This window comes from Papaver somniferum, unplaced genomic scaffold (genome assembly GCF_003573695.1).
Source record: "Papaver somniferum cultivar HN1 unplaced genomic scaffold, ASM357369v1 unplaced-scaffold_11, whole genome shotgun sequence".
NCBI lineage: Eukaryota > Viridiplantae > Streptophyta > Magnoliopsida > Ranunculales > Papaveraceae > Papaver > Papaver somniferum.
In genome coordinates, this window is record NW_020619936.1 from 570,671 (window position 1) to 592,339 (window position 21,669).

General features: G+C 37.0%; 1 protein-coding gene, 2 long non-coding RNA genes and 2 pseudogenes across 3 annotated transcripts; all 5 read right to left on the minus strand.

The window, feature by feature from the left end:
* Positions 1-3,794: 3,794 nt before the first annotated feature.
* LOC113328508 lies at positions 3,795-6,778 on the minus strand. The gene is made up of 4 exons (XR_003349450.1): positions 6,685-6,778; positions 5,610-5,703; positions 5,119-5,151; positions 3,795-4,121 (listed from the first exon to the last, which is right to left on the minus strand). It is a non-coding gene; the product is annotated as an uncharacterized LOC113328508 (long non-coding RNA).
* A 985-nt stretch (positions 6,779-7,763) lies between these two features.
* LOC113328541 lies at positions 7,764-9,178 on the minus strand (annotated as a pseudogene).
* A 3,201-nt stretch (positions 9,179-12,379) lies between these two features.
* LOC113328542 lies at positions 12,380-13,279 on the minus strand. The gene has a single exon (XM_026575623.1). It carries the CDS (start codon positions 13,277-13,279, stop codon positions 12,380-12,382), a length of 900 nt encoding a protein of 299 aa, XP_026431408.1.
* A 598-nt stretch (positions 13,280-13,877) lies between these two features.
* Positions 13,878-21,284, minus strand: LOC113328507. Its single transcript, XR_003349449.1, has 5 exons — positions 21,069-21,284; positions 16,483-16,574; positions 15,386-15,479; positions 14,896-14,928; positions 13,878-13,901 (listed from the first exon to the last, which is right to left on the minus strand). It is a non-coding gene; the product is annotated as an uncharacterized LOC113328507 (long non-coding RNA).
* Positions 17,555-19,516, minus strand: LOC113328504 (annotated as a pseudogene).
* Positions 21,285-21,669: the final 385 nt, after the last annotated feature.

Consider the following 21,669-nt stretch of genomic DNA (forward strand, 5'->3'; position numbering starts at 1 on the left):
ATACTTCTGTGTTGAAATCTTATTGAATGATTAGTGGAAACCTTATTGGTTTTATGAACTCAAGCATTGAAATACGAATTGAAGTATTTGTAGGAAGCATTAATAGCGTTGTGAACTCACGTGCGAAATCTATTTCAATAAATTGTTGAACTTAAGTGTTAACTTAAATGGATGACTTGTGAATTGATGTATTAAATCCAAAATGGATGATTATGACAAAAATAATGGTATTATGAACTCATGTTTGATTGGTGACAATGTTAGTATGTGAATTATGTGTTGAAACTTAAATGGATGATTTGTTGATAATAATATTAATGTTAGGAACTCATAGATTGAATTCTAAATTGGATAATTTATCGAAAATATTGTTGGCATTGTGATTCTTGAATATATCATGGATTTGTTGAAGTTGTACCATGTTCTTGTCATATGTTTTTCTTTGAGAAAAATGATTATGTTTGCGCATCTTTAGAGAATTGGTAATGCATTCTACTGAGCTGTCATCTCACCCCAATTGACATCCTTGCAGATTTATTAGAGTTGCGCAGTGGAAGCTAGGATTGAATAGCTTAATGATCGAATTGTTTACTTGTATTTTTTTTAAGTGTAAATTGATATCAAATGTTTCATGTATAATATTGTGAAGGATAAATTTAAACCTAAGAAATGATATTCTTTTCCTATTGATTAATTTTGATATATTAATTTGATTGAAACAAAAATTAAAAATAAAATTAAGTCTCTTTCCGACCCGTAGCGCTTCGAATGCGGATCTCCATATGGGTTTGACCCTGATCCGGAGCTCGGGGTGTTACAATGCTTGATTGTAAAACTTTCGAGACTTGTGATGGTAGTTTCTTGATTCATGGAGTAGATGAGAATCTCATGTGGATGGCGCTATTATTAGAATCTGGAGGTACTCTGCTGTCGCTTTCTCCAATGAGTTTGGCGAGGTCTGATTGACATATTTTCAATTGTTCTAAATTCACTTTTGTAGATCATCTGGAGTGGTCTTTCACGGATATTGCCACTATGGACGCAATGTCGGGGGAGGTAGAATTGTATTAATATTCTTTCATGAATGTCACATTACGATGTCTTGTTGAGTGCTACGTGCAAAAGGTTTTATCTGTTTTCCTTATTGTTGTGCTTTAGCCTTATTGCTTTTTAATTCAGAACTGTGAGCATGTTAGTGATTAGTTGAAAGTTATTTGTTCTATTGGGAACTCCTTTGGGATGATGTCCGCACTCGTTCCCGCTTCAGTTTCAGTTTTCAGAAGAGATGAAGCGCACGAAGACATTCACTTTCGTAGTTCGAAACTTTAGCGAATTAAAAAAATTTATATATCTTATATATATATATATATGCTTTGTTTATCTGTAAAAAAGACATTATTATATTCATATCACAATGAAAGTTTGTCATTTTAGAAATCATTGAGTTATTTTTATTATTTTATATAATTATTTTTCTTAAGACCGATAATCTAGATTTGATGCTTCAAATAAGATGTAAACCCGTTAGCTAAGCATGCAGGTTTATGAGTTAGGGCGTCACGAAACTTACTTGAGGCATGCCAAATATTTTAGAAAATTTTTGGATCATAGTAAAAGAATTAGCCCATAGAATTCAAGACGGGTTATAAACAAGACATGCATGTTTACGAGTGTATTTAAAATTGGAAGGTTATGAAACAGAACTAGTAAAATTGTATAAGAATTGGGTGTTATTGTCATCGAATGCTTTTTTGGATTCGCGACATGTCAAACCCTGGTGAGGTTCTTCGCTTTGAGTTTCATTCTTGCGAACGTACTCTCCAGGCGGGATAATTAACGCGTTAGCTACAGCACTACACGGGTCGATTCGCACAGTGCCTAGTATCCATCGTTTACGGCTAGGACTACTGTGGTATCTAATCCCATTCGCTCCCTAGCTTTCGTCTCTCAGTGTCAATGTCGGCCCAGCAGAGTGCTTTCGTTGTTGGTGTTCTTTCCGATCTCTACACATTTTACCGCTCCACCGGAAATTCCCTCTGTCCCTACCGTTTCCTTTATCATTTATTTATGTCTTAGTATTTATCTCATTATTATATGCACCTAGCTCAGCTGGTTATCCCCATTTCCCAAAGTTTCATGCGTTCCAGGAGGTCCCAGGTTCGAGCCCCCAATGACATAATATTGCAGGAATTAACATGGAAGGTAGAGTTAGCTAACATGGAAGGTAGGCTAGCACAACAACCTGTTCAATTAATGTAATACTCTGTATCCAATATAAATATTTTATTATTAAATAAAATACTTCTGGTTTGAGAAGCTATTGGAACGATCAGTGAAATATTATCACTTGAGGCTAATTTCTTTTCTGTTATTTATAGTAAAAAATATCAAAGTTTATAGATTATGAAGACTGGTAAATGGCTAGGTAGAGTAAAAACTCAGAATCTATGCATATTCGGATCAAAGCATTCTATAATTTAAGAAGTTATTGTCGAATCATGAGATTTAGATGAGTTACTAGTCAGATCAAAAAAAACAAACAAAACATGATGTTAAATCAGAAAATCAAATAAAAATAAAATATTCCATATAATCCATTAACGCAGATTTGTTGTGGTGGCTTTTTTGTAACATCCCCTAGCGCCTTGGCCTTGGTTAGGTGTCTTACAACCTTGGCCCTGGTTAGTTTCTTGGGGAGACCTAATCAATTCCTTTCGGGGATACCTGTTAAACCCATTATGCACTATCTTCCGACGACGCAATTCCATACCGAGCTTAAACGAAGCATAAGCATCTAAACAAGCATACATAATCTGGTTATACGATAAAAGACGATCCCATCTACTCAAGGTTAACCCTACAGGCTTGGGTAGATCTTGCCCGAGCACTTCCAGCATCAAATCCTTCAATCCGGCTTTATAAATCCCTTCTCCACCAAGCTTATATTCAGCCAAACCTGCAAGTTCTTCACTTCTAGCAATATTCAACCCCCAATCAACCCAAAGCTTACGCGCATCTTGATCAATCCCTGACCCGACGAATATAATTCTCTTGTCGTCAAGAAACTTGCCAAGAGAATAAGGGACTTGATCTTTATCATCGTCACAATCAGAGAACTTAAATATCAAACACTTATGTGCTAAACTTAATTGCAACACGTCAACTTTGTTAGGCTCACCGGTTTGTCTCCGTAGCCGTACCCATTCGATGTCCAGACCGACGACAAGGTTCTGGTTTTCAATCTGTGTGGGGAAACTGATATAGACATCATCTATCCATTTATCGACACTGGATGCTTTAGACGTTAATGTTGTGTAGATTTTATCTTTATCGAATTTGACATCGAAGGTGTTTTGATCTTCTGTTCCTCCAACATGTCTGATATATGTATTTTTTGGATATTGTTGACGACCATCGGTGCTACTACTACCATCATCATTGCCGTTCTTGGTGCTGGTGTTAGCGCTAACGCCGGTTGTGTTGACTGCTCCAGCCATTGAGAGAAGAAGGATATTTGACCTATTGTGAATTGATGAAACGTAGGGTGTCTTTTTATAGTATTGGAATACTTGATTCCCAAGTTTCTCCAACTATAATTAAGGAAATCTTAGAATAACTAGGGAAAGCAAACGTAGCTGAATTAGGAAACCTAATGAATGCGGTTAATATTTAGAAAAGTTCGGGAACCTATTATAATTGTTTGCGGCTTTGGGAAAATTTTGAGTCAGATATTATGTCTGACCCAAACTCGAGTCAGGCTATCAATATTTAGAAGTTTGTTTATACTTTATTCCCTGAATGCCGGATTTACTGAACCAAGTAAAGTAATATAATACTACAAAAGAAAAGTATTTTCAAATTATGGTGCGCAGAGTTCGCAAACCAAAAGTTTTTGCCAATCACAACCAAAAGTTCTTCCCTTTCCATAGAGATCCCGAACCAATTCAACTAAGTCCACTTGAGATTTTTCTCCAAGCAAAAACAGACACATTATGTCAGATGCCTATGCCTTTAGCCAAGAGGACGTTCAGTTTCCAGAGGCATCAACCATAAACACCGGATGCTTTTATACGATCAACTGCAGGCAGGTCAACTGTCTCACTTCATAGTGAACAAGCTACCTGCTCATACAAATTAAGTTACGAACATAACATGAGAAGAATACACTGGAAATTAGAAGTATTACATGCTGAACTAGATATCTAGAAGTTTGGCACCAAATGAGATTAGGTTTGTAACTGATTTCCATACAATCTGTTCTTATAGAGCTACTAGAAATGATTGTAAATAGAGTATTTTGACATATGCAAATCGTTATTCCTGAGAAGTTAGAAGTTAAAACACTATTGAACTTGTCATGCCCACAGCAGACACCAAGACTATTCAAGTCGTCAGTGTTGCACCTGATCGCCCAAAGCCTGTTTGGCTGGTTCATTGTGCTTGAGAATGTAAATGGGCTAGCAAACAATCTAAAGTATCTCCTCGACTGATTCGGCACTAAATCCCCAGACCTACTGAATACAACTTAGCTACCTCATTGAGGAAGCGAATTTCGGCTTCTGATACACTATTGGTTGTGCCAATAATGTGCTTGGTAGGGAAGTATTACAATTAAAATTTTATCTATATTGTACTGCTCCCATACCTAACATCACCAGTGGAGCATCCTCCTACTCGTTGGAGTATATTTAAGAATTATACCAAAAGGGTAAGAAATGTTAGTATTAAGTACCACATTTAGCTTGGAAACCTTGTTCTGTCTCACCGAATGCATCAACGGACAATACTAACATTAACAAGGACAAAAGATGGAATTACTACGAGTTTGTTGTAGAAACACATATTCTTAGCCACTGAAGACCTAATTGCTTGTGCTAACAGGGTTTAGAGCATAGAGATCGATGTGTCAATATACGCACATCTTAACTAGCTATTGATAATACGATCATTTGACACCATCTTAATTATCTTGGTCAAATTTATCTGAAAAATTCAATTTTGTTCCTACCATATGTTCCTATCATTACAGTTTCAAATCCAACTTCTAATTTAGTAGAGATGTCAAAAAATAATTTTCTTATTCATTTACCACAACATTGCTCTAAAGAGAGAGATTACCTGGCCAGAATGCAATGGCAGAGACCATTTCAACTGCAATCAAACTACAAACAATTAGATTCAATGAATCTTTAACCAAGAGAATTTGGAGAAATTAGGGTGCTCCATGGAGAACAGAGTGAAAGAATTTCGCTCGTTACTGTGTGGAGATTCAAAATGGTAACTTGATGGAAGGAAAGCTTTCAGTTTTTGGATTGGTTTTATATTTGCTTACAGGTATAGTCCCACATTGTAGAGATGAGATAGTGGGGTTCACTTACAGCAACACTAGATCCTAAATGTCTCCAGGATCTATGTTGGAGCTCATAAATGGTTTACACAGTAGATTGGGTGGCCGTATCTACAACACAGACCCTGTTATTTTTTTTTACGTTGGTTGGTCTCTCCGAACAAGAGCAGAAATTACATTGCTCCCAATTGAATACAAACAGTATATCATGTATATGGTGTGGTGGGACAAAAACTATATCTTCAGCAAATGGTACATTTACCTGCATATATAGTCAAGGCTTGTACTAGAGACGCACATCAAAGCCCATCAAACAAATTACTTTTCGCACCACAAGCAAAAAATATGTAGAATGCCTGCAGACGAAAGAACGTTAAAGTTCCAGGGGCATCAACCAGGAAGAGCTGATGCTTTACAAGATTAACTGCAGGCAACTAAACAAGCTCCTTGCTCACTAAAAAATAATAACAGATGGTTATTGAGGCTCCTATTGGGCATGGACTCCTATAGAACCAATTAATTTTGTTGTGGGCACCAACTATCATAATAAGCACAAAGAACAGCTTTGAAAGACTTCAAAGTTCAAACTGGAATCAGAAAATACTGCTGCTCAAGAATACATTTCTACTTCTAAGTTGTGGACTGCACATCTAAGAACATAATGTCAAGCTGGAAATATTATTAAAAAAAAAACTTGCAAGTCAATTTGCTTGAAATCTTCTTCACAAAATAAGTCAAATAAGAATTTGCTCCACTTCAACTATCAATCTGCTCTGCCACTTCCATTGGCATCCCAATTATACTAAACTAACAAGGCCAGTTCCACTGACAGTATTATGTCATATGTTGAAGCAGAACAGACTTGTTTCAGTCTCGTCAAAAATAGGAAACGTTCAACAAGTTAGTCGACATCATAGGCTAAACAATACGGCGGATGGAGCCCCTCCTACTCCTTGTGTATCTCCTAGACCTCAAGAAGTTATCCCGAAAGAGAAAAACAATGCTAAGTTGCTAATTTTAATTCCTACATTTTAGATTGAACTTGATTTTTTCTCACCAGATGAAGCAACACAGGACACTAAAGGTAACCAGCATCTAATTGGTTGTGCTAACTGGGTTATGAGTAAGAGATGTATGAAAAACCACTCTAAACATACATAAATCCATGGTCAGTGAATCTATCTAAGAAATTCAAATTTGTTCCTCGCATCTATATGTTTCTGTGATTACAATCTCAAATCCAGCTTCTAATTTGTTAGACAGATGTCGTAAAACACTTTTCAAATTCATTTACCATAAAATCCAATTACATTGCTAAAGAGATAGTGGGAGATTACCAGTCCGCCAGAAACGGAAAGAACCCAATGGCAGGGGGGAACCCATTTCAACTGCAATTCCCATCATCATCATAAAGCACCTCCCAATAGACCTAATAACTCACACATCCACAATAGAACTAGAATCAATTAGATATGTAGCCGTAATTTTTATAAGAGGAATTATAATAACTTTCAACCAATTTTTTATAGGAGAAATCAAACTAGAATTAATTAGATATCAGAATTACAACAAAGATCAGCTTTGAAAAAAATGCAAACTAAAATCAGATCGTACTACTGCTGAAGGACACATTTCTACTTGTAATATTGAAGAACTTGCAAGTCAATTTGCTTGAAATCTTCTTCACAGAATAAGTCAGCTAAGAACTATCAACCTGCTCTGGTACTTCTGTTCACATCAGTAAAATTAACAATATCTCTGGTCCCAGTTATACCATAATAATGAAGCCAGTTCCATTGACAGCATTTAACTGACCATGTCTTTACAACACTATAGAATTTGTCAGATAAATGGTGCCAGTGGAACCATTGATAGTGTGGCAACACTTCCAGATAATCAGAAAATCCTGACTGCTAGATTTGATTATGTTATGTTGTTCTGATTGATTACTGTTAACACTTTCTAATCAATACCAACCTGGACTCAAGAAAGATCTTTACAGGCTACTGTCAAAAATTCTCTATAACTGATTTCTAGTTTCTTTCTGCAACTAATTGAAGATTGTCATGTCATGTGTTGAAGCAGGACAGACTTGATCCAGTCTCGTCGAAATAGGATATGGTCAACAAGTTAAGGGGCCATTAAAAGAATTCCAAATGATAGAATAACAAACAGTTCTAACTTAAGCAAACCAACCAACATATAAATCGTGAGATACTTTGCACAATTCAATTAATCAATGAAGAAAAATGAACAAGTAAGGTTACGAGAGCAGTTTACAGTCATTCTGAAGAATAATGAACAAGTTCAACCAGACCACGCATACAATAATATTCTAAACAAAAACGAAATGAATGTCAACACCATCAACAGTTTTCAACCAGACCACGCATACAAGCTGAAAGTTTGTGTATACCTAACGACCTATCTCAATGCTTGTAGCAGTGATAGAATTTGGTTCACTAGAAATAATATCTAGCTCAGGTATATGATACGAAGGCACTGGAATTTTTATAGGGAGAGTTGGAATACTTGCTTCCATATTAAGTGCCTGAATTGCTTGTCTGATCGAAGGTCTGAAATTCCGATCCGGGTGTGCGCACCATAACCCTACAACCATCAAACTTTCGGCTTGGTTTGCGTCGAACTCCAGGATTAGTGTTTGGTCTATCGCAGCCAAGACCGCATCTCTCCCATATAGATCCCAAACCCACTCTACTAAACCTACATCAGAAATCTCTTCCATACAATCAACAGATTTTCTCCCACAAGCAATTTCTAAAGCCACTACCCCAAAGCTAAAGACATCAGATTCTTTACTAGCCTTGGCTGTATTTATGTATTCTGGTGCTAAATAGCCTAATGTTCCGGCTAGCCCTGTTGACTGGAGACCCAGTCCATGATCCATGAGCCGAGCAAGACCGAAATCCCCAAGCTTTGCATTGAAATTTGAATCCAACATTATGTTGCTTGATTTGACATCGGATGGACTACGCATTGCTCTCCTTCTTCATGAAGGTAGAGCAGTGCAGAGGCTAACCCAAGAGCTATTTTGTATCTGACGGCCCACACAAGAGGGTTTCTTCTGCCGAACAGATGAGAATCTAAACTACCATTAGGCATTAATTCATAAACAAGTAGAAACTCACCACTCTCATGACACCACCCAATGAGCTGCACCAAATTTCTGTGTCTCAACCGACTGATGATCCTGACCTCAGTTATGTACTCCTTCTGACCTTGTCTAGATCCTCTTGAGATTTTTTTCACAGCAATCGCCAAATCCATTTCATTTATAAATCCCCTGTAGATGCCTCCAAATCCACCTTCTCCTAGTTTTCTTTCCTCTGAGAAGTTGTTTGTAGCTGAAACTAGTTCTCTAAGCAAGAACCTCTTTGGGCCAGCTCCTCTTTCAAAGTCAGCTCTGAAGTTAACTTTCTCTTTCTGTTTTCTAGCTCTTCTCCTATTCGACCTCATCAACCATACCACAACCAGAGAGATAGCACATCCTACCAAAAGAGTTCCGGACACAGACAATCCAACTATCAATTTGAAATTCGGCTTTCCATTTGGTGCTTTTCTTTCCTGACCTTCCAAAGTTGAATTGAAATCCCATGAAAAAAGAATATGCTGCCCACTAGTCCTACTCGTAGCAGCGGAGAATCCTATGGTAACCCATTCTGGTAAAATCTGCTTCAAATCAACATGGTATGAAAGAAGAGATTCTCCTTTATAAACAGGATTCCTATCATATGTCCAGTACACGTTGAGATTCTTAGAAATAGCATCATATGTGATTTCCAAAGCTTCCGCGGAGTAAAATGATGCCATATGGAGGTATGAAATGAGTATTTGTGGAGTATATAAAGTAGGAGCGAATAGAATGAGCAAGTTCGGAGAAAATTGGTTCCAAGGATGAGGTCTCTTTATATAGATAAACACCCCAAGGACTAGTTTTTATCTTTTTTGAAAAATGTGAAATAATTTGACACAATCGGTATTCTCGAATTTCCATAAAACACGATTATGTCTTCATACCTTATAGAAACTATATTTATATTTGGCGACATAAACCGATTGTGAGCCTATAAAAAATTGGAATTTCCACCAACAATTATAAGTTTATATATTTGCACATGTAATTCGATTCTGACTAGAAAAAATACAGAAAAATTGCAACTCTAAGGATTGAAGAATCGGAATATACTGACACACACATAAACCGATTCCCTGATGAATCCTCAACAATTGGTTTATAGGTGGAGTCATATAGCCCGATTGTGTGCCTGTAACTGCAAAACAGAGTTTGAAGCATGCATATACTTCTGTGTTGAAATCTTATTGAATGATTAGTGGAAACCTTATTGGTTTTATGAACTCAAGCATTGAAATACGAATTGAAGTATTTGTATGAAACAATAATAGCGTTGTGAACTCACGTGCGAAATCTATTTCAATAAATTGTTGAACTCAAGTGTGAACTTAAATGGATGACTTGTGAATTGATGTATTAAATCCAAAATGGATGATTATGACAAAAATAATGGTATTATGAACTCATGTTTGATTGGTGACAATGTTAGTATGTGAATTATGTGTTGAAACTTAAATGGATGATTTGTTGATAATAATATTAATGTTATGAACTCATAGATTGAATTCTAAATTGGATAATTTATCGAAAATATTGTTGGCATTGTGATTCTTGAATATATCATGGATTTGTTGAAGTTGTACCATGTTCTTGTCATATGTTTTTCTTTGATAAAAATGATTATGTTTGCGCATCTTTAGAGAATTGGTAATGCATTCTACTGAGCTGTCATCTCACCCCAATTGACATCCTTGCAGATTTATTAGAGTTGCGCAGTGGAAGCTAGGCTTGAATAGCTTAATGATCGAATTTTTTACTTGTATTTGTTTTAAGTGTAAATTGATATCAAATGTTTCATGTATAATATTGTGAAGGATAAATTTAAACCTAAGAAATGATATTCTTTTCCTATTGATTAATTTTGATATATTAATTTGATTGAAACAAAAGTTAAAAATAAAATTTTAAGTCTCTTTCCGACCCGTAGCGCTTCGAATGCGGATCTCAATATGGGTGTGACCCTGATCCGGAACTCGGGGTGTTACAATGCTTGATTGTAAAACTTTCAGGACTTGTAATGGTAGTTTCTTGATTCATGGAGTAGATGGGAATTTCATGTGGATGGCTCTATTATTAGAATCTGGAGGTACTCTGTTGTCGCTTTCTCCAGTGAGTTTGGCGAGGTCTGATTGACATATTTTCAATTGTTCTAAATTCATTTTTGTAGATATCTGGAGTGGTCTTTCACGGATATTGCCACTATGGACGCAATGTCGGGGGAGGTAGAATTGTATTAATATTCTTTCATGAATGTCACATTACGATGTCGTGTTGAGTGCGACGTGCAAAAGGTTTTATCTGTTTTCCTTATTGTTGTGCTTTAGCCTTATTGCTTTTTAATTCAGAATTGTGAGCATGTTAGTGATTAGTTGAAAGTTATTTGTTTTATTGGGCACTCCTTTGGGATGATGTCCGCACTCGTTCCCGCTTCAGTTTCAGTTTTCAGAAGAGATGAAGCGCACGAAGACATTCATTTTCGTAGTTCGAAACTTTAGCAAATTAAAAACATTTATATCTTATATATATATATATATATATGCTTTGTTTATCTGTAAAAAAACACATTATTATATTCATATCACAATGAAAGTTTGTCATTTTAGAAATCATTGAGTTATTTTTATTATTTTATGTAATTATTTTGCTTAAGACCGATAATCTAGATTTGATGCTTCAGTTAAGATGTAAACCCGTTAGCTAAGCATGCAGGTTTATGAGTTAGGGAGTCACGAAACTTCCTTGAGACATGCCAAATATTTTAGAAATTTTTTGGATCATAGTAAAAGAATTAGCCCGTAGAATTCAAGACGGGTTATAAACAAGATATGCATGTTTACGAGTGTATTTAAAATTGGAAAGTTATTGAACAGAACTAGTAAAATTGGATAAGAATTGGGTGTTATTGTCGTAGAATGCTTTTTTGGATTCGCGACATGTCAAGCCCTGGTGAGGTTCTTCGCTTTGAGTTTCATTCTTGCGAAGTATTCTCCAGGCGGGATAATTAACGCGTTAGCTACAACACTGCACGGGTCGATTCGCACAGCGCCTAGTATCCATCGTTTACGGCTAGGACTATTGTGGTATCTAATCCCATTCGCTCCCCTAGCTTTCGTCTCTCAGTGTCAATGTCGGCCCAGCAGAGTGCTTTCGCTGTTGGTGTTCTTTCCGATCTCTACACATTTTACCGCTCCACCGGAAATTCCCTCTGCCCCTACCGTTTCCTTATCATTTATTTATATCTCAGTATTTATCTCATTATTATATGCACCTAGCTCAGCTGGTTATTCCCGTTTTCCAAAGTTTCATGCGTTCCAGGAGGTCCCAGGTTCGAGCCCCCAATGACGTAATATTGCAGGAATTAACATGGAAGGTAGAGTTAGCTAACCACCTTGTGACACAATCTCAACCCCCATCCGCTTCGGCTCTTTTGGCTAGATTACCCATGAAACTCGCTAGTAGGCTAGCACAACAACCTGTTCAATTAATGTAGTAGTATGTTGTTGGAGCTTAGCTTGTTAGGCTTCCAACTAGTTAATGTAATACTCTTTATCCAATATAAATATTTTATTATTAAATAAAATACTTCTGGTTTGAGAAGCTATTGGAACGATCAGTGAAATATTATCACTTGAGGCTAATTTCTTTTCTGTTATTTATAGTAAAAAATATCAAAGTTTATAGATTATGAAGACTGGTAAATGGCTAGGTAGAGTAAAAACTCAGAATCTATGCATATTCGGATCAAAGCATTCTATAATTTAAGAAGTTATTGTCGAATCATGAGATTTAGATGAGTTACTAGTCAGATCAAAAAAAAACAAAAAAACATGATGTTAAATCAGAAAATCAAATAAAAATAAAATATTCCATATAATCCATTAACGCAGATTTGTTGTGGTGGCTTTTTTGTAAGATCCCCTAGCGCCTTGGCCTTGGTTAGGTGTCTTACAACCTTGGCCCTGGTTAGTTTCTTGGGGAGACCTAATCAATTCCTTTCGGGGATACCTGTTAAACCCGTTATGCACTATCTTCCGACGACGCAATTCCATACCGAGCTTAAACGAAGCATAAGCATCTAAACAAGCATACATAATCTGGTTATACGATAAAAGACGATCCCATCTACTCAAGGTTAACCCTACAGGCTTGGGTAGATCTTGCCCGAGCACTTCCAGCATCAAATCCTTCAATCCGGCTTTATAAATCCCTTCTCCACCAAGCTTATATTCAGCCAAACCTGCAAGTTCTTCACTTCTAGCAACATTCAACCCCCAATCAACCCAAAGCTTACGCGCATCTTGATCAATCCCTGACCCGACGAATATAATTCTCTTGTCGTCAAGAAACTTGCCAAGAGAATAAGGGACTTGATCTTTATCATCGTCACAATCAGAGAACTTAAATATCAAACACTTATGTGCTAAACTTAATTGCAACACGTCAACTTTGTTAGGCTCACCGGTTTGTCTCCGTAGCCGTACCCATTCGATGTCCAGACCGACGACAAGGTTCTGGTTTTCAATCTGTGTGGGGAAACTGATATAGACATCATCTATCCATTTATCGACACTGGATGCTTTAGACGTTAATGTTGTGTAGATTTTATCTTTATCGAATTTGACATCGAAGGTGTTTTGATCTTCTGTTCCTCCAACATGTCTGATATATGTATTTTTTGGATATTGTTGACGACCATCGGTGCTACTACTACCATCATCATTGCCGTTCTTGGTGCTGGTGTTAGCGCTAACGCCGGTTGTGTTGACTGCTCCAGCCATTGAGAGAAGAAGGATATTTGACCTATTGTGAATTGATGAAACGTAGGGTGTCTTTTTATAGTATTGGAATACTTGATTCCCAAGTTTCTCCAACTATAATTAAGGAAATCTTAGAATAACTAGGGAAAGCAAACGTAGCTGAATTAGGAAACCTAATGAATGCGGTTAATATTTAGAAAAGTTCGGGAACCTATTATAATTGTTTGCGGCTTTGGGAAAATTTTGAGTCAGATATTATGTCTGACCCAAACTCGAGTCAGGCTATCAATATTTAGAAGTTTGTTTATACTTTATTCCCTGAATGCCGGATTTACTGAACCAAGTAAAGTAATATAATACTACAAAAGAAAAGTATTTTCAAATTATGGTGTGCAGAGTTCCCAAACCAAAAGTTTTTGCCAATCACAACCAAAAGTTCTTCCCTTTCCATAGAGATCCCGAACCAATTCAACTAAGTCCACTTGAGATTTTTCTCCAAGCAAAAACAGACACATTATGTCAGATGCCTATGCCTTTAGCCAAGAGGACGTTCAGTTTCCAGAGGCATCAACCATAAACACCGGATGCTTTTATACGATCAACTGCAGGCAGGTCAACTGTCCCTTCATAGTGAACAAGCTACCTGCTCATACAAATTAAGTTACGAACATAACATGAGAAGAATACACTGGAAATTAGAAGTATTACATGCTAACTAGATATCTAGAAGTTTGGCACCAAATGAGATTAGGTTTGTAACTGATTTCATACAATCTGTTCTTATAGAGCTACTAGAAATGATTGTAAATAGAGTATTTTGACATATGCAAATCGTTATTCCTGAGAAGTTAGAAGTTAAAACACTATTGAACTTGTCATGCCCACAGCAGACACCAAGACTATTCAAGTCGTCAGTGTTGCACCTGATCGCCCAAAGCCTGTTTGGCTGGTTCATTGTGCTTGAGAATGTAAATGGGCTAGCAAACAATCTAAAGTATCTCCTCGACTGATTCGGCACTAAATCCCCAGACCTACTGAATACAACTTAGCTACCTCATTGAGGAAGCGAATTTCGGCTTCTGATACACTATTGGTTGTGCCAATAATGTGCTTGGTAGGGAAGTATTACAATTAAAATTTTATCTATATTGTACTGCTCCCATACCTAACATCACCAGTGGAGCATCCTCCTACTCGTTGGAGTATATTAAGAATTATACCAAAAGGGTAAGAAATGTTAGTAGTAAGTACCACATTTAGCTTGGAAACCTTGTTCTGTCTCACCGAATGCATCAACGGACAATACTAACATTAACAAGGACAAAAGATGGAATTACTACGAGTTTGTTGTAGAAACACATATTCTTAGCCACTGAAGACCTAATTGCTTGTGCTAACAGGGTTTAGAGCATAGAGATCGATGTGTCAATATACGCACATCTTAACTAGCTATTGATAATACGATCATTTGACACCATCTTAATTATCTTGGTCAAATTTATCTGAAAAATTCAATTTTGTTCCTACCATATGTTCCTATCATTACAGTTTCAAATCCAACTTCTAATTTAGTAGAGATGTCAAAAAATAATTTTCTTATTCATTTACCACAACATTGCTCTAAAGAGAGAGATTACCTGGCCAGAATGCAATGGCAGAGACCATTTCAACTGCAATCAAACTACAAACAATTAGATTCAATGAATCTTTAACCAAGAGAATTTGGAGAAATTAGGGTGCTCCATGGAGAACAGAGTGAAAGAATTTCGCTCGTTACTGTGTGGAGATTCAAAATGGTGACTTGATGGAAGGAAAGCTTTCAGTTTTTGGATTGGTTTTATATTTGCTTACAGGTATAGTCCCACATTGTAGAGATGAGATAGTGGGGTTCACTTACAGCAACACTAGATCCTAAATGTCTCCAGGATCTATGTTGGAGCTCATAAATGGTTTACACAGTAGATTGGGTGGCCGTATCTACAACACAGACCCTGTTATTTTTTTTACGTTGGTTGGTCTCTCCGAACAAGAGCAGAAATTACATTGCTCCCAATTGAATACAAACAGTATATCATGTATATGGTGTGGTGGGACAAAAACTATATCTTCAGCAAATGGTACATTTACCTGCATATATAGTCAAGGCTTGTACTAGAGACGCACATCAAAGCCCATCAAACAAATTACTTTTCGCACCACAAGCAAAAAATATGTAGAATGCCTGCAGACGAAAGAACGTTAAAGTTCCAGGGGCATCAACCAGGAAGAGCTGATGCTTTACAAGATTAACTGCAGGCAACTAAACAAGCTCCTTGCTCACTAAAAAATAATAACAGATGGTTATTGAGGCTCCTATTGGGCATGGACTCCTATAGAACCAATTAATTTTGTTGTGGGCACCAACTATCATAATAAGCACGAAGAACAGCTTTGAAAGACTTCAAAGTTCAAACTGGAATCAGAAAATACTGCTGCTCAAGAATACATTTCTACTTCTAAGTTGTGGACTGCACATCTAAGAACATAATGTCAAGCTGGAAATATTATTAAAAAAAAAACTTGCAAGTCAATTTGCTTGAAATCTTCTTCACAAAATAAGTCAAATAAGAATTTGCTCCACTTCAACTATCAATCTGCTCTGCCACTTCCATTGGCATCCCAATTATACTAAACTAACAAGGCCAGTTCCACTGACAGTATTATGTCATATGTTGAAGCAGAACAGACTTGTTTCAGTCTCGTCAAAAATAGGAAACGTTCAACAAGTTAAGGGGCCTTCACAAAAATATCAGTCGACATCATAGGCTAAACAATACGGCGGATGGAGCCCCTCCTACTCCTTGTGTATCTCCTAGACCTCAAGAAGTTATCCCGAAAGAGAAAAACAATGCTAAGTTGCTAATTTTAATTCCTACATTTTAGATTGAACTTGATTTTTTCTCACCAGATGAAGCAACACAGGACACTAAAGGTAACCAGCATCTAATTGGTTGTGCTAACTGGGTTATGAGTAAGAGATGTATGAAAAACCACTCTAAACATACATAAATCCATGGTCAGTGAATCTATCTAAGAAATTCAAATTTGTTCCTGGCATCTATATGTTTCTGTGATTACAATCTCAAATCCAGCTTCTAATTTGTTAGACAGATGTCGTAAAACACTTTTCAAATTCATTTACCATAAAATCCAATTACATTGCTAAAGAGATAGTGGGAGATTACCAGTCCGCCAGAAACGGAAAGAACCCAATGGCAGGGGGGAACCCATTTCAACTGCAATTCCCATCATCATCATAAAGCACCTCCCAATAGACCTAATAACTCACACATCCACAATAGAACTAGAATCAATTAGATATGTAGCCGTAATTTTTATAAGAGGAATTATAATAACTTTCAACCAATTTTTTATAGGAGAAATCAAACTAGAATTAATTAGATATCAGAATTACAACAAAGATCAGCTTTGAAAAAAATGCAAACTAAAATCAGATCGTACTACTGCTGAAGGACACATTTCTACTTGTAATATTGAAGAACTTGCAAGTCAATTTGCTTGAAATCTTCTTCACAGAATAAGTCAGCTAAGATCTATCAACCTGCTCTGGTACTTCCGTTCACATCAGTAAAATTAACAATATCTCTGGTCCCAGTTATACCATAATAATGAAGCCAGTTCCATTGACAGCATTTAACTGACCATGTCTTTACAACACTATAGAATTTGTCAGATAAATGGTGCCAGTGGAACCATTGATAGTGTGGCAACACTTTCAGATAATCAGAAAATCCTGACTGCTAGATTTGATTATGTTATGTTGTTCTGATTGATTACTGTTAACACTTTCTAATCAATACCAACCTGGACTCAAGAAAGATCTTTACAGGCTACTGTCAAAAATTCTCTATAACTGATTTCTAGTTTCTATCTGCAACTAATTGAAGATTGTCATGTCATGTGTTGAAGCAGGACAGACTTGATCCAGTCTCGTCGAAATAGGATATGGTCAACAAGTTAAGGGGCCATTAAAAGAATTCCAAATGATAGAATAACAAACAGTTCTAACTTAAGCAAACCAACCATATAAATCGTGAGATACTTTGCACAATTCAATTAATCAATGAAGAAAAATGAACAAGTAAGGTTGCGAGAGCAGTTTACAGTCATTCTGAAGAATAATGAACAAGTTCAACCAGACCACGCATACAATAATATTCTAAACAAAAACGAAATGAATGTCAACACCATCAACAGTTTTCAAGGGTGCCCAACAAGCTGAAAGTTTGTGTATACCTAACGACCTATCTCAATGCTTGTAGCAGTGATAGAATTTGGTTCACTAGAAATAATATCTAGCTCAGGTATATGATACGAAGGCACCGGAATTTTTATAGGGAGAGTTGGAATACTTGCTTCCATATTAAGTGCCTGAATTGCTTGTCTGATCGAAGGTCTGAAATTCCGATCCGGGTGTGCGCACCATTGCGTCGAACTCCAGGATTAGTGTTTGGTCTATCGCAGCCAAGACCGCATCTCTCCCATATAGATCCCAAACCCACTCTACTAAACCTACATCAGAAATCTCTTCCAAACAATCAACAGATTTTCTCCCACAAGCAATTTCTAAAGCCACTACCCCAAAGCTAAAGACATCAGATTCTTTACTAGCCTTGGCTGTATTTATGTATTCTGGTGCTAAATAGCCTAATGTTCCGGCTAGCCCTGTTGACTGGAGACCCAGTCCATGATCCATTAGCCAAGCAAGACCGAAATCCCCAAGCTTTGCATTGAAATTTGAATCCAACATTATGTTGCTTGATTTGACATCGGATGGACTACACATTGCTCTCCTTCTTCATGAAGCTAGAGCAGTGCAGAGGCTAACCCAAGAGCTATTTTGTATCTGACGGCCCACACAAGAGGGTTTCTTCTGCCGAACAGATGAGAATCTAAACTACCATTAGGCATTTATTCATAAACAAGTAGAAACTCACCACTCTCATGACACCACCCAATGAGCTGCACCAAATTTCTGTGTCTCAACCGACTGATGATCCTGACCTCAGTTATGTACTCCTTCTGACCTTGTCTAGATCCTCTAGAGATTTTCTTCACAGCAATCGCCAAATCCATTTCATTTATAAATCCCCTGTAGACGCCTCCAAATCCACCTTCTCCTAGTTTTCTTTCCTCTGAGAAGTTGTTTGTAGCTGAAACTAGTTCTCTAAGCAAGAACCTCTTTGGGCCAGCTCCTCTTTCAAAGTCAGCTGTGAAGTTAACTTTCTCTTTCTGTTTTCTAGCTCTTCTCCTATTCGACCTCATCAACCATACCACAACCAGAGAGATAGCACATCCTACCAAAAGAGTCCGGACACAGACAATCCAACTATCAATTTGAAATTCGGCTTTCCATTTGGTGCTTTTCTTTCCTGACCTTCCAAAGTTGAATTGAAATCCCATGAAAAAAGAATATGCTGCCCACTAGTCCTACTCGTAGCAGCGGAGAATCCTATGGTAACCCATTCTGGTAAAATCTGCTTCAAATCAACATGGTATGAAAGAAGAGATTCTCCTTTATAAACAGGATTCCTATCATATGTCCAGTACACGTTGAGATTCTTAGAAATAGCATCATATGTGATCCAAGCGTTGCCAGTTTTCCGACTATGTAGGGTAGCATTCCAAGGGACGAAAACAGCAGACTCAATGGAATTATTATTAATCCCAACATGTTCAAACCCCGGATCCCATTCAGGATTCGAAGATGAATCAAATTCAACATGTATGATATGATTGAGAGACGTATCATCAGTTGTTGTCGTGTTAAAAAGGCCTAGAAATCCACCAGGTGAATTTGGTGGGATTGGATACCCAACGGGAGCAATAAAGAAGGCTAGTCCAGCACCATGAGACGGTGGTATTTTTTCAATGGAAAAGGTGAAATGAGTGGTGAAGTGTGTGAGCTCTCCTGTGGCTGCGTCCCACAGGGGTATCTGTTTGGCATAAGTAGCTCGACCAACACGACAAATGTAATCATATTTGTTGATCAATTGAATGGTACCTATGGAAGCCGCAGCATCTCCTTCCAGTATAATGTCACTGGCTTGGGGTTCAAAGCGAGTTATGTTAAAGGAGATTGAGTTCATAGAAGGAACTAAAAAGAAGAGCAAGACATAGAAAGAGCTGCAGAAGTTTATGTATAATGACATGGCAATGGACTCTGCAAGAGCATGGGAGATTTGGAAGAGATGGAAAGGAGAGAAATTAATAGAAAATGAATGCTTAAAGTTGAATTGACAACTAAATAGAGCAATATAATTCTGAGGAATCTAAATTGTTGTCTCTATCGATTTATAAGGTAAAATTCTGATGTAAATTACAACTAACTTACTACATTGACGAAAAATTGTAAGAAACTCTTGACGGGGAAATTTTTTCCACAATATATTAAAGAACAAGTTGCAGGTCAACTTGTTTGAAATCTTCTGCACAGTACAAGTCAGCTAAGAACTTACTCATTTCAAGTATCAACCTGCTCTAGTAATTCCATTGACATCATTGTTAATGATGTCAATGGAAGCCAATTGTACTATAATACTGAAACCAGTTGCATTGACAGCAGTAAACAGACCTTGTCTTTACTGCCCCATAGAAATTGTCAGGTAAATGGTGTGACTGCTAGATCTGTGGTTGGAAAGGTCTTTACAGGCTTCTGTCAAAAATTCTGTGCAACTAAATTCTAGTTTTTGCCTGCAACTAGTTCAGATTATGTCATATGTTGAAGCATGACAGATTTGATCCAGTCTCGTCGAGATAGGAAATGTTCAACAAGAAAAGGAACCTTCAAAAAAAAAAATCCACATGATAGAACAACAAATGGTTCTAACTTAAGCATACCAACTAACATGGAAACTGTGACATACTTGGCAAATAATACTAAAAACATAAAATGAAAATGAACGCTAACACAATCATCAGTTTTAGTAAGGGAACCCAACAATCTGAAAGTCTAGTCTATATTATAGATATGTGGTATGGCCAATAACAAACTCCAAAGATAGAAAACCCTCCTACTCCTTACATCTCATCTAGACCTCAAAGAAGTTGTACCGAAAGGGCAAAACAATGCCAAATCACTAATATTAGTTCTCTCCTTTTAGATTGAACCTGATAAAGTACACTCCTGTACAAAAGATTGGAATCACTAAGAATTTTGTAGCAACATATTCTTACCTATAGAAAAGCTAATTGCTTGTGCTAACTGGGTTCGGAGTAAGAGATGTATCAGTACCTCTCTAAGCAGCGATATATCTTGGTTAATCGATCTATGAAACTAAACATTAATCTTTTTCTTTGTGTTTGAGAATATAAATAGGCTCCCAAACACTTTAATCCTATAATGTAATGGCCATACCAAACTCCATGGATGGAGCACCCTCCTACTCCTTGTGCATCATCTAGACCTCAAGAAGTTAAATCGAAAGAGCAAAACAATGCTAAATAGCTCAAACCTGATTTTGTCTCACCAAATGAAGCAAACACAGTTACACAGGACACTAATTAACAATTAACCAGCACAAAAGATGGAATTCAAAAGCTAATTGGTTGTGCTAACTAGGTTTGGAATAAGAGATGTCAATGGTCAGTGAATCTATCTATGAAATTCAATTTTGAATCGATCTAATAAATTCTCTGTTACTACAGTTTCAAATCCATCTTCAAATTAACTTGTTGAAGAAACTTCACAAAATAAATTTCATATTCATTACCACAAAATCCAATTACATTGCTAAAGATAGAGATTTACCTGGCATAATATGCAATGACAGAAACCATCATATTTCAACTGCAATTCCTACCGTCAGAAACCACCTCCCAATAAATAGACCAAAATTACGCATCCTCCAGGATCAATCACAGTCAAACAAGAAACAATGAGAACACTCTTAATCCGAGAAAATCCTTCCAAAGAAAATTAGGGTTAAAAGAATGTCAGTTGTAGAATTTATGGAGAGAGAGTGTGTGATTGTGAGACTGTGCAATTTTTTTTTTTTTTTTGCGAATAAGTAATAGGTCGGTCGGCCCATGGTCGGCCTTGCCAAGGTTTTTTTTTTTATTTATAAAAATTGACGTTTAGTCCCAAAGTTAGTGGGCTTTGGACTAGAGCTGTCAAACGGACAAGTTAGGGTCAACCCGGTCCTAGCTTGCCAACCCGTACTAGGGTTAGGGTCAACCCTAGCCCTAGTACTATTCACGAACAAGTTCAAAACCCCATTCCTAGCCCTAGGCGGGTCAACCCTGACGGGTTGGCGGGTTGGCTTGTTAATGTTATCAATTTAAAAATTAAATTTAAAATTTAGGATTGTTTAGGATTATTCATTTAGTAAAGGTCGAACCTAGGTCAATTT